Here is a 12,845-nt window from a genome sequence, read left to right as displayed (position 1 = left end):
TTTTCTTCATCCTTCACCAGCCTTCCCTCAGGCTCGCCGAACTCTTGGCTGTGCTGGCGTGGCACACTTCCTCCTGGACATGCAAATACCATCTACAAAGGGGCCGTGTGCCCTAGCAGCTGGGCACAGCGTTCTCTGCTGAATGAGTGCTACCAGTCTTCACACCGCTGGAGAAACTGGAAGGGAACAGGCAAGGCGAGCCCCTGCCCACAGCACCTACCTGTCGATTCGTCGAAGTTCTTGTTGTTTATTATGATGCATTTGCCCACCTTCTCAAAGTTCATGTTATACCGATATGTAGGCTCTTGGTCCTTGGTGGCCTTGATGGATTTCCCAGAGTCATCTTTCTTCTTCTTACTGGGGAAAGAGAAAGCCAGTCAGGGGCTGTGGGAGAAGCCGGGACATGAATGGCCCCTTGCTCTTACTATCAGCATGAAACGGGCGGCCAAGGAAGCTGCAGAATCTGTGACGGAAAGACAGACGGCTCTGTTTAATCATCACATTTAAAAGGAACGTGCATCTTAATTGCATTAGTTGCCAGAGGGAAAAAAAAAAATCACAATGCAATACCAGAACGGCTGCACCTGTGGGTGACCGTGCGCAGCACCTGAAATGGTCACACATGGTTGGGGAGAGCCTACTTTGTGCGGCCAAGTGGCAGAAGTCTTGGAAAACTGAGCTTAAATATATCCTATGACAGAGCAATTCCACTCCTCGGCACGTGCCCCAAAGTGAGCGAACACGTGTACCAGAAGACAGACCATAGCATGTGTAGAAATAACCCAAATGTCCAATCACAGTAGGAAGGGTAAACTGCTCAATATTCGTAGAAGGCAACACTAGGTAACAAGGACAGTGAACAAACCGTGACAACGTGAAGCCACAGGAACGAACCTCACAAGTACGATCCTGAGGGAAAGAACCAAGATTTAAAAGGTGCCTTTAGGACTCCGTCTTTCATCAAGTTCAGAAAACGAACACCTGGTATCAGAACCTGGGAGGGCGTTTTCTTGATGGTGGGATAGTTAGGGACCGGAAGGGACAGAAGGACTTTCTCAGCTGCAGGTCATAGTTTGTTCTTGATGTGGGTGCTGGTTACATGGTTGTGTCAGTTAGTGCGAATGCATGAGCGAGTGCCCCTTAATTCGATGAACACTGACATTCTACCAGGGAAAAAGGGACAGCAATTTAAGCAAGACAGTCGGCCACTTTCAATCTTCAAACACCTAAGTCCAATTTACCAAAAGCCTAGCATGTAAGCCCTGAGGCTGGAACAGGGGTATCCCTGAGGGGCCAGAGGAAAAAAAATGTCAAATGTGAGTGGAAAGCCGCCCTGCTAGTCGTCCAGTTGAATGTAAGTCCCACAAAAGAAGAGATCGTTTTAAATCTGTTCTGAAAAACTGCTGAGTCCCTAATACCTAGAACAATGCCTAGCATATACGTGGCTCAATAAATATTTGTTATAAACTACAGGCCAATATCTCTTATGAAGACAGATGCAAAAAATCCTTAACAAAATATTAGCAAGTCAAATCCAGCAACCTATAAATGGGATTATGCATCATGACCAGGTGTGATTGATCCCAGGAATACAAGGTTGGTTTAAATCTCTGAAAATCAATTAATGTAATCCATCATATTAATAAAGGCCAAAGACCATATGGTCAACTCGATACAGTACAGAAAAGGCATTTGGGAAAATCCAACACCCTGTTATGATAACAATCCTATATAATAAAAGCCTAATATGCTAAGTGTCCGGTTGTCCGTTCAACCAATCAAAGCGTAATATGCTAATGATATGCTAAGGACACTCAACCGCTTGCTATGACATGCACTGACCACCAGGGGGCAGATGCTCTGACCAGTAGGTTAGCTTGCTGTTGGGGTCCAGCCGATCAAGACTGAGCAAGACGGGCCGGACACACCCCGGAGCCCTCTCGTGGTCCCTCCCCGGCTGGCCAACCTCCTGCATCCCTCCCTGGCCCCAATCGTGCACTGGTGGGGTCCCTTGGAGAGCCAGTTTTAGCCCGATCCCACAGGCCAGGCCGAGAGACCCCACTGGTGCACAAGTTTGTGCACTGGGCCTCTAGTGTGAAATAAACTAGGATGACGATGGAACTCGACTTGAGAAGGGCATCAGTGAAAACTCCACAGCATCACACTTACTGATGCAAGACTGCATGCTTCCCCCTAAGATCAGGAACAAGCCACACAGGCCCACTCCTGCCCCTTCTATTAAATATTGTACAAGAGGTTCTAGTCAGGACAATTAGGTTTAAAAAAATGTGTTACATACATGAGTGAATGGAGTCTTATTCCCCCATTTTTCAGATATGAAAACTAAAGGCCACAGAGAGGCTGGGGTTGTCCAAGATCGCCCAGCTAGTGATCAGCAAAGTGGGACCAATCAGGCTTCCATGTCAGCATTCTAGATATTTTAAAAATAAAAGTCTATTTTTATCTTTGGCAGATGCCCTTGAATTATTCATCCCCCGTTCCGCCCAAGCTCTTATCAAAAGCTGGAAGAGGGAAAGTGAAAGAGAACACGAAGCTTGTTACCCATCAACTGTGGGTCCAAGGGTACTGGGCTCTGAGTTGTCATTAAACCTTATCTGTTGGGGTTTCTCAGGATCTCGGAAAGGACCTGGCCTTTCCCCTTGCCCTGTCCTACTTCAATCCAGATTACAGGTTAGCTCTCTATGTCGAACCTTCAATTTCCTTATTGCTATTATTCAACTTCACCATGACTATATCCTCCACTTTTATAAGGCCTAATTTCTTCCAGATCATCTATATATATAAAAGGCTAATATGCAAAGTGTCCCCAACCTGGAAACTGGGAGTTCGATTGCTCGCTATGACATGTGCTGACCACCAGGAGGCCCCGGGTGGCAGCCAGAAAGCCCCGATTGGTCCTGATCGCCGGCCAGGCCTAGGGACCCTACCCGTGCATGAATTTCGTGCACCAGGCCTCTAGTTTTATTTTTAAAAGATAAGTCTTCTGAATCTGTTCTTCTCACTCTCCCTCCCTTTGTTTGTTGTCTGTTTACGGGTAATACCAGGTTCTCTTCACACATCTGCCCCCAGAGGCAGCTCCAAAAGAGCACTGGACCTGGAGTCAGACAGAGGTCTGCATCCCTGCACCTGTGCAACCTGGGCCAGTGCGTCTCTGCCCTTCACAGAGCATCAGTTTCCTCTCCCCAAAGATGGAGCCTTCTATGACTGTCACAAGATTAGACAGGGGGCTCAGTGGGAGCAGGGACTCCCATGCAGCCTTCTCCCCTCCCAGGCCTCCAAAAAAATCTCAGAGGAGTTGAGTATCAGCAAATCGAGTTTCTGTACGCTTCAAGGACATACCATTGGGAAGGGGTAGTACAGGTCATTGCTGCCCTGTCAATAACCCCTCCTGACAGCATCTGTGCACATTAAAATATGTGGCAACAGCCCGGCCAGTGTGGGTCAGTGGTTGAGCACTGACCCATGAACCAGGACGTCATGGTTCGATTCCCAGTCAGGGCACATGCCCAAGTTTCAGGCTGGATCTCCAGTTGGGGGCGGGCAGGAGGTAGCCGATCAATGATTCTCACTCATCATGGATGTTTCTATCTCTCTCTCCCTCTCCCTTCCTCTCTGAAATCAATAAAAACATATTTTAAAACACATCTGTGCACAGCCTTTCATGGGCACCACCATCTTTGGTCTTCAATTGACGTCTCTGAGGTAGGTGGAGGGGGTACAATCACACCCATTGTATAGGTCCCTATAACAACAATCAACGTCTGTCAGTGCTTTTACTGTGGGTGGGGATCTGGTTAAACTCTCAGCTGCCTTTTCTCATCGACTCCTGACAGGTCTTCAGGTCACTTAAGGCCAAAGACCCTAATCAGAGTCGCACTGAGTCTGGCAGGCTGGAGAGCACGGTTTATGCACTAAAGCCCTTTCAGAGATAAAAGTCTATTTTTATCTTGGGCAGCATGGATTATTTTAAAACCAACTGCACAATATCCAAGTAACAAAACAAGATGTGATTTGTTTTAAGCTGCCATTAGCCCATCCTCAATGATGAGCAAACAAAATCAGTGAGCATCTTTTAAAGAGAAACAGGCTTGAATGTATCACGTTAAAAAAAAAAAAGGACTCCGCTTCTATCAGAATAGAATTTGGAAAATTAAATATGTGGGTTTTTTTTTTAAAGGAACACAATAGGGAATAAAGATATATATACACTTTAAAGAAAACACTTTCCATGGTTATGAAAAGTGCCTTAAAATTGAGTATGAAATGTGATTCTTATCCTTGGTAAATATCTCAAAAGGGAGGTAAGGAAAGTTCCCCTTACCTAGCCTGGCCCTAACTTGAACTCTCATTTTTCAAAATGAACTGAATATCTGCTTCCTCTTTCTGGATTTGAGGGTGGCTGATTCTGCAGGAACACAGGACAATTGTTTTTGCTGAAGTATTTCTTTTGTGTGTGACATCGAATATTACTTGGAAGTGCTTCTGGATTGACAAGTTTTCTTACCGCCCCCCCCCCCCCTTGCCTCTCTCATTTCCAATTTTGAATTTTAATAGCATCCCTCAATTAAAAGACCTGGCTGGCAGGCATATGTGATTCAGCTAGCCCCGCCCCCCCCACACTCCCATAAATGACCAGCAGGACACTGGTCATTTATGGGAGTGGGGGGGGGGGCCTAGCTGAATCACATATGCCTGCCAGCCAGGTCTTTTAATTGAGGGATGCTAACTGAAAGATGCAGTTCAGTCTCTACTTTCTGTTTGGACTGGAAAGGGCAGGGTCTTTCCATCAAAACCACAGAGTATTGTAAAAAAGAACGAGGAAGCTCTCTGTTCTGATGTGAGATGATTTCCAGTAAGTAGGGTGAAGCGTGGAATAAAACAAAAGGGCAGAACAAGATGCTACCTTTTGGGGGGAAATGAGGAGGAAATACATAGATGTTATCAGTACTAATGTTACTGTATATCACTAAAAGTGGGTACCTGTGTTTTGGGGGACCAGGAGCAGGAAGGAATGGGAAAAAGAATTTTGACTGTATGCCTGTCAGTGTATGTGAATAAGTTCACTATTCAATAATAAAATTATTATTAATAGCTAAAAATCACTTGCAGCAAATAGATTTCGAGATCTGACCTATTTTGAAGATTACTGGATTTTTATGCTAATTGTTGAAAGGGCTCCATTTTTCTGTTTCCCACTGTGGTTTTACCCGTCTCCCTAGCCTTTCAAACGTCTTACTCTTTTATGTGTCAATCATAACATTAATAGTTATAATAAGTATCATTATACCCTTCCCTATCAAATACCACTCTCCACCTGGGTGCAGCCTTTGGGACCCCTGGCTCTTGGCCCAAAGGTCAAGCAAGATGTGCCTTGAGAGGCACACACTGTGGAAGGCGCCCCAGGATTAACAGCAAGGTGTATTCAGGGCCATGAAACCTGTTAGGTCGAGCTGAACATTCAATGAAATGACCAACACAACCAAAACGCGTCCCCGGCACAGCCTTGGTGGAGTTGTAGCTCACCATCAGCCCAGTCAGGGGAGGAAAGATGGGTGATCCCCGTGTCAGCAGCTCATAAAGTTACCGTCTGTCTGGAAATCAACTGCCAGAGCCAAGCAGATCATCCGATAAACAACGCCCTCTGGACAGGAGTAACGGCCGCAAGGGCTCCAAAGAGATTGCGCTAATTAACCAGCCAACGGCAGGAAGATAGCAACAGTCCCCAGATCTGCGGGACAGCTTCTCGCAGGGGTGGGGGCCGGGGAGGGAACGCCAAGGGTAATAAGAAGCTTTCAAAGATCCAGATTAGAAACTTCTTCGGCTGGCGATCATCGCCCCGAGATAAGATTTTCTAAAAGTGGCTGTTCTCGTCCCACTTTCATATAAGGCCTTTCCGGCAGAGGAAGGAGGCTGCAACATGTGAGAACACGGTCCCCGACAGGTGGGCGCGCTGAGCTCCTTTTAAGTCCGGATCAATGGAAACCAGCCTTTCTCCTAAACCTGACAATCGGTACAAATGGTGGAGGAACCACTTCAGGTTGCTCCCCAAATCCCCAGGATCAAGTATCATTAACATTGGTGGGATGCTTTATGTTTTACCAAGTGTGTTAGTGATCATTCGCCCATTCATTCTGCAAAATCCAGACCAGAGACCTAAGAAGACTCAGCAAATAGAAGCTGGCCAGGGTATTCTTAGGTCACATTCTCTCTCTTCCCATTCTACCTCCTTCTCCCTTTGCTCATTCTCTGCTGATAAACCTACCCTTTACCTGGAACTTTTTTTTAAAAAAAAAAAAAAACATTGTGAAGACTTCGGCCAAGATTATTATGTTGAGAAGAAATATACCCAGCCAGGGTCCTTGTTTTGGAACCTGCTGTTAAGTGTGAGGCTCATGATAACCCAGACCAGTGAATTAAAAGTTCTAAATCCTCTTAAAGGCTCATGTGTTCCACAATTGGCTACAGATTTTAGAGCAGATCTGGCCAGAATATCAGGGTGCTTAGGGCCGATAAGGAAGACTGTAACAACTAGGAGGGCCTGGAAGAATGACTTAGTAAATGCACATAAGTGTGCACAAATGGGCAGTCACTAAGGAAACAGGCTGGTTCACTGTGCTGCTTCCTAGCCAACCTCACTGTCTCTTGGTGTTGTGTTTCCTCACCAACCCGGGCCAGTACCGTTATCTCCGTTTCCCAGATGTGTTCAAAGAGGCTCAGATCTCTGCTGAGAACACAGATAAGGCCAGCGTCGATGACCAGGAACTGGATTTATCCAAACTTCTTAGGTACAGAGCCAGTTTGCAGAGCCTCACATTTCACAGTGCGAGGCCAACGCAGTCATTTCCACAAAGTCAAGAGGCCAAAAATGACAACCCACGCTCAGTGGTTATTGAATATATAAAGACCTCCGGGAGGAGTCTACGGCAGCGCCTACCAGAAAGCACCAGAGGATTAAAACCGTCGGCTTACTTTGCAAAGAAGCGGAAAAAAGTCTCGGAAAAGTGCCCGCTGAACTTTTGTAATCCGCTCCGGGCGAGAATGTAATTTTCCCCATGGCCGGAGTGGATAAGTACAGGTTCTATCCTCTTACAGATCCCCCAGCCTGCTCGAAATGTGAATTATAGCTTTCTATATTTGGAAGGGACGAGCTAGAAGCATGCAAAGCCCATGAACAGAATTCCCAGGAGCTCTGTCTGTGTGCAGGCATTCATCAGCACGAGAGTAAACACACCCCCAGGCACACGTTTCCTCTGGGCCGGTTCATTGGGAACGAGAGCTCTGGTTTTCGTAGCTGCTTTGTCTAAATATTTTTTGGGATGATTCATTCATGGTTGCCACATTTCAACAGAGGGCAATCCCAACAGTCCTGACATTCCAAGGCACAGAGCAAGGCCGAGAGGAGAGGAAAGGAAAGAGGCAAGGCGATACCTCGGGTCTCCATCCGAAAGCACCCCACTTGGCATCAGAGCCAGCGCGCTTCCCTCTTCTCTGTAGTAATAAAAACCGAACATGCTTGGAGCTCAGCAGGAGACAGAAGGCTGGCGTAGCCGGCCGGGCCCTGAGGCCTGCGACTGAATCAGCAGGGAGCTGCCCGCTGGAGTTTTCCACAGGACCATTCACACTGGGGCTGGGGAAAGTCACCCGGGCCTCCCCCTTCTCTGCTGACCAGCAGAAATGCCCAGACTCCACCCTGTCCACCCTGCAGCATCCTCCCCACCCAGCGACAGCTCCCCAGGGACAAAGAGACTTTCCATGTGCATGAGGTCCAAAGGGAAAAAGACCCACATTCCCTCTAAGAGGCAGTCAGCAGCTCCATCTTTTAGAGCAAAAAGCTGGAAACAGTAGGGGAATGAATGGCTAGGCCAGGGACCGAGAATTAGTAGACGAAAATCCTACACAGCTATGCAAAGTGATGGGTACACAGAGGCAGGCAACCCACTGAAGGGCCGAATCTACCAAAAGTGGCAAAACAGCCCAAGCAGGAAGATTGCAAAATATGTGAAATGGATAGGTTAAGTAAATGAACAAAAAGAGGAAGTGAGTTTGTGGCGAACCAAACAGCTCAGACTCATTAGGATATTTTTTTCCTCCTAAAGGCACTCAAGGTAGTAATACAAACAACAAAAGACGAGAGTGGATACCAGAGCCGTCAATTTTCAACGAGGCACATAAATGTTCAATGGTCTTGAATGAAGTCAGTGATCCCAGGAGTTACTACAGTTTCCCATCTCACCTCTCCAAGTGCAAAGGCGAAAATGTGAACACATCAAAACCAAACACTTACTAAGCAAATGGCTCAGCAAAGCTTCTCTCCGTTTCCTGGTTCAGGGTCACAGTCGGTGCAAAGTGTGACGCTTACAACACCTGGGACCCTGGGCAGACCTCCGAATCATTTCCGTGCTCAGGTCCCCGACCGAGAGGGGAAACCGGCTCAGTGCATTTTTCTCTGAAGCCCAGTTTGCACAGATACACTGGGAAACCAAGTCAGTTTAATACAGGCTAGGGAAAAAAAAAAAAAAGATTCCTTCCCCTAAACACACCCCTCCACATTTTCCTCTTCCCCCTGGAAAAGGAGCAGAGGAGGTCTCTGACAGTAAAAATGGACCAAGGACTTAAAAAAATCATTCAGGGGAAATAAAGAACAGAATTCTCTTCACATAACCTGTAACTGAGTGGAAGATACAGTGAGGCAGAACTCAGGACAGTTAACACACTTCAGTCCTCATTCTTACACAACCACCTCATCCGTCTTTTGTCACTTTCATCCGAGCAGAACGCACACGCATCGTCACAGATGCTGGCCAGGCACACAGCCCTCAGGCTCCAGCAGCCACCTCCTGGCTACAACACGCAAGGCCATTATGCACACTTTTAATGTGCATCATTGGGAAGCCACAGGTCTTCTTTTCCTAGTCCTCTCCTAGTCCTAGATGGAATTCTATACGGAGTGCTTTACAATTTCTATTACTAGGAAAACCTCATTCACCTCCCTTCCTCATTTTTTTTTTCTTTTAACCTTAGAGCTTGTTTTTCTCCCCTTTAGAAGAGGCAGGACCTAAAATAACTGGAGGTAGTCTATGCCTTCTGTACGTTTATACAGCCTCAAAGTTTCTCGGCCCTGTGACCGTGTTTCAGAGGGGTGGCTCCCTGCTCCCGAGATGTGCACCTGGCCTTCTCTACCAGAAAGCCCACTGCCAGCCCCGTGGGAACAGCTGGCCCTAACCCTCCCTCGGCTGAAGTGAAGCAGAAAGGGAGCAGTTTCAGTAAAGAATTACATTTCTTGGGTAGAAGAAAAAACCACTCTGCAGGTGGATTAACAGGTTGAATAGTTTGATGCCTCTGCAGGTGGGGGTGACACTTGATGTAAGGGGGTGGGGACACTGGACTCCCAAGTTAGGCCTGGGTCTCGGGCCTGGCCCTGCTGGGTGACTATGGGGAGAGCACTTCACTTCTCCGGTCTTCACTTTCCTTGACCTTTATAGAAGGGAGATGGATAAATTACCTTTTAAGGAGCCTTCCGATTTTAACATTACGGTTCCTTCCTCAACAGGAATTCAGCAAGCTGAAAGTTGTTTTAATTCTCACAACAATGCAGTGGATGGGTGTCCCCATTATGCAGATGAGGAAACTGAGGCTCAGAAAGGTCAAAGGACTCGCCATAGTCCCTCAACTGGCGAGTGAGAGGCAGGGTCAGGAGCTGAACCGGGGTTGTTCGACTCCACTCCACCACTGATTCTCGTTTAGGTGGTCTAGTCCCTGCTTCAAATACAGCACTAAATCTTTATCACTCTTTCTATACAAATTTGGGCGACAGGCATCCAGAATTCTGGAGTCTGGATCTGAAGGCTTCATTTACTAAAAAGTAACCCCCCCCTCGCTATGTTTCAATGTTCTTTTCCTCTTAGGGGGCCCAGACCCTGCTTCTTTCAATCCACAGTTGTGATTGAATGACTTTCACTTAACATGGAACATATTTTTCTGGAATGAATTAAGGTTTGCGTTCTTTGTTTGTTTTCTTTCCCCCTCCAATTCTAAAGCATTGCTTTTTCTAAAACACTTTTTTTCCTTCCCTTTCCAGATGAAAAGGCAGGCCACCTGAGTCTTTCTTATAATTACACAAATAACACATTTTTTATAGGGACCCGTTTACATCATAACACTCACTGGGGGAGAAATCCAAGTTGCCCGGCCAAGGAAAAATTACAACCAAGTGGCATTTATTAAACACTCCGGGAGGACCAACGCCGGAAGGCAAAGATGACACAGAGGAGACAGCTCACGGGATCTGAGCCAGTGCCTCGAAAAATGGGGAGTTTATCAAGTTCTGAAAAATGGGCCTGTTCTGCCCTCTTCACTCAGGACCAGATCGTAAACAACCCCTGGGCAGGGACACACAGGCTCCAAGGCCCTGGGGGAATTCGAGAGTGAGTGGAATCTGTGCTACTTTAAAGAATGTTCCTTTAATGCCGACCTTGAGCAGAGCTCAGAAAGGACTCTGACTTCACTGCAGACATGTTCCTGGGCAGGGCCATCTGCTAGGATGCCCAGCTGCTCAACCAGGGCTTGGGCGTGTACCTGCAATGGCTCCCAGAGGTGCACCAGGACCCAGCTCACCCATCCGAGGCCTTCACCCACTCTGTGCTGTGTGTTCCCAGCCCCTGGCAGGCAGCCCCTTCTAGTCCCCTGATAACCCACTGCTTTTTCTCTGACACTTCAAGTCCCAACTCCTCCTCTCCCCAGCCTCCCACAGCTCCCACTCAGTCCCCTACCATCCAGCGATTATTTTTTGGTATTAACTATTTTCTGTAGCTGTGCTCAGGCATTCGATAAGACCCCGAGTTTATAACGATATAAACTCGGGGACATCGTTAAGTTGGGTGGCAGGTAACCTGTGCTAGGTGGTAGGGTCACCTTTACATGGAAAGGAGCCCCCTTCATGTTCACAGATGACACCAGGTTTTGTTCCATAAACTAGGGATCATAATGAATGTCGACTGTGCACATAAGGTATTTCTTTAAAAAAAAAAATGTTTTTATTGATTTCAGAGAGGAAGGGAAAGGGAGAGATAGAGAAACATCAATGACGAGAGAGAATCACTGATTGGCTGCCTCCTGCACGCCCCCTACTGGGGATCGAGCCCGCAATCCAAGCATGTGCCCTTGACCGGAATCGCACCTGGAACCCCTCAGTCCACAGGCCGATGCTCTATCCACTGAGCAAAACTGGCTAGGGCCATAAGGTATTTCTTCTCAATCATTTCTTAAAAGCCCAACACTTTACTAATTTTAAGTTAATATTTGGAGGTTCTTCCTTTGTGGTTCTATGTGTTTTCCAAATGTTCTTCAATAATCAGAAAATTAGAAAACAATTTTAATAAATGTTTGTTTTTAAATGAACATAAGGAACAGGCTGGATTTTATTCAAGCCCCGATGGAATGGAATGGAAACAAAACGATGCTGTTGTGCCATCTAGTGGCAATGAGACAAAAAAGCCAGGATGGGACTGAGGGCTTGAAACTGCCTACCCAGGGCCAGCGAGTGCCCTCCAGGCTCTGGGGAGAAAGGGAGGCTTCTTTCCAGTTCCCAGAATCCTTGGTCTGCAGGGCAGGGTGGTGGGCATTCTGTCCTCAATTACAGACGGGTAGCGGGGTGTTACTGCTCCCTAAAATACCTTACAAGACAGTAATTCTGAGACCTTGGAGAAAGGAGCTGGGGATGGGATGGGAGGGAGAAGGGGCCTGCCATCAGCTGCAGGGAGCACCCTGATTATTCCCAAAGACAGCATCACCGTTGAGCTTAAGTCCCATGAGAGCAATGCAAACACCTATTCAAGGAGGTAAACACAGCACTGAGCTTTGTGCCCTCTCCTCCCTCCTTCCCTTCCCATCATCCATCCAAGAATTAGAATGAATCCATCCATCCATCCATCCATCCATCCATCCACCCATCCACCCATCCACCCATCCATCCATCATCCATCCAAGAATTAGAATGAATCCATCCCTCCCTCCCTCCCTCCCTCCCTCCCTCCCTCCCTCCCTCCCTCCCTCCCTCCATCCATCCATCCATCCATCCAAGAATTAGAATGAATCCATCCATCCATCCACCCATCCACCCATCCTCCACCCATCCATCCATCATCCATCCATCTAAGAATTAGAATTCAGGAACGAGATGACTGTCACAGGGATATATCAAATAACACATTTATTAATAGAAAATAAATGGTATCAGACCTCAATTGATGGAAAGCAAGTCTTGGGTGGCTGACCAGTTTGATAAAGAGAACTGACTTTGTCAACTAAATTACACAGCAGACATTTCCCATAAATGAATCAACTACATTTGTAGCAACAAGGCCTTAACAAAAAGATTATTTTTTAAAGCATATGGTCTAAAAGCATTTCCAAGAAGAGAAAACAAGGATACTAACAAATGTTCGTTAATGCTTTTTAAATTAACGTATCTTTGTTGAGTATTTGGGCTAGACAAGTTGCTTCTAAGGAAAAGAGGAACAGGTTTGATTAACGGCTATTAGAGAAGTTTTGATAAAGCCTCTTTGGTGTATGTCCCAGAAACTGAAAATATAAGTGTCTGTAAGGGCTGAATAACAATTCTTTGAAAGTCAGGTAATTCCCAATTCTCAATTTTCAAAACAACTGAAGAAGGACCTAAATGAGTTGTCATTTTATGACACAGAACTTGTAAGGAATTCAAAGAAGTAATGACATTAGTCAAACAAAACTCCCGCCCGCCCTATGCATTTATTCATGGCTCCTCAGAGCTTCTATCTCTAAAAATAAAAAAAATTAGGAAAAAGATG

The 12,845-nt window shown here is 46.5% G+C and overlaps 1 protein-coding gene across 4 annotated transcripts in view; it reads right to left on the bottom strand.

The window, feature by feature from the left end:
- Positions 1-12,845, bottom strand: part of CASP7 (caspase 7) — a 31,346-nt gene that overhangs the window by 6,334 nt on the left and 12,167 nt on the right. For all 4 annotated transcript variants that reach the window (XM_079793087.1, XM_079793088.1, XM_079793089.1 and 1 more), the window contains exon 3: positions 221-357. In XM_079793087.1, the coding sequence (XP_079649213.1) occupies positions 221-357 (137 nt within the window). The remainder of the gene's footprint in view (positions 1-220; positions 358-12,845) is intronic.

The sequence above is a fragment of the Cnephaeus nilssonii genome, assembly GCF_951640355.1.
Source record: "Cnephaeus nilssonii genome assembly, chromosome: 16".
NCBI classification, from domain to species: Eukaryota; Metazoa; Chordata; class Mammalia; order Chiroptera; family Vespertilionidae; genus Cnephaeus; species Cnephaeus nilssonii.
Note: the sequence above shows the minus strand (reverse complement) of the source record. Positions and strands in the feature narration are given on the sequence as shown.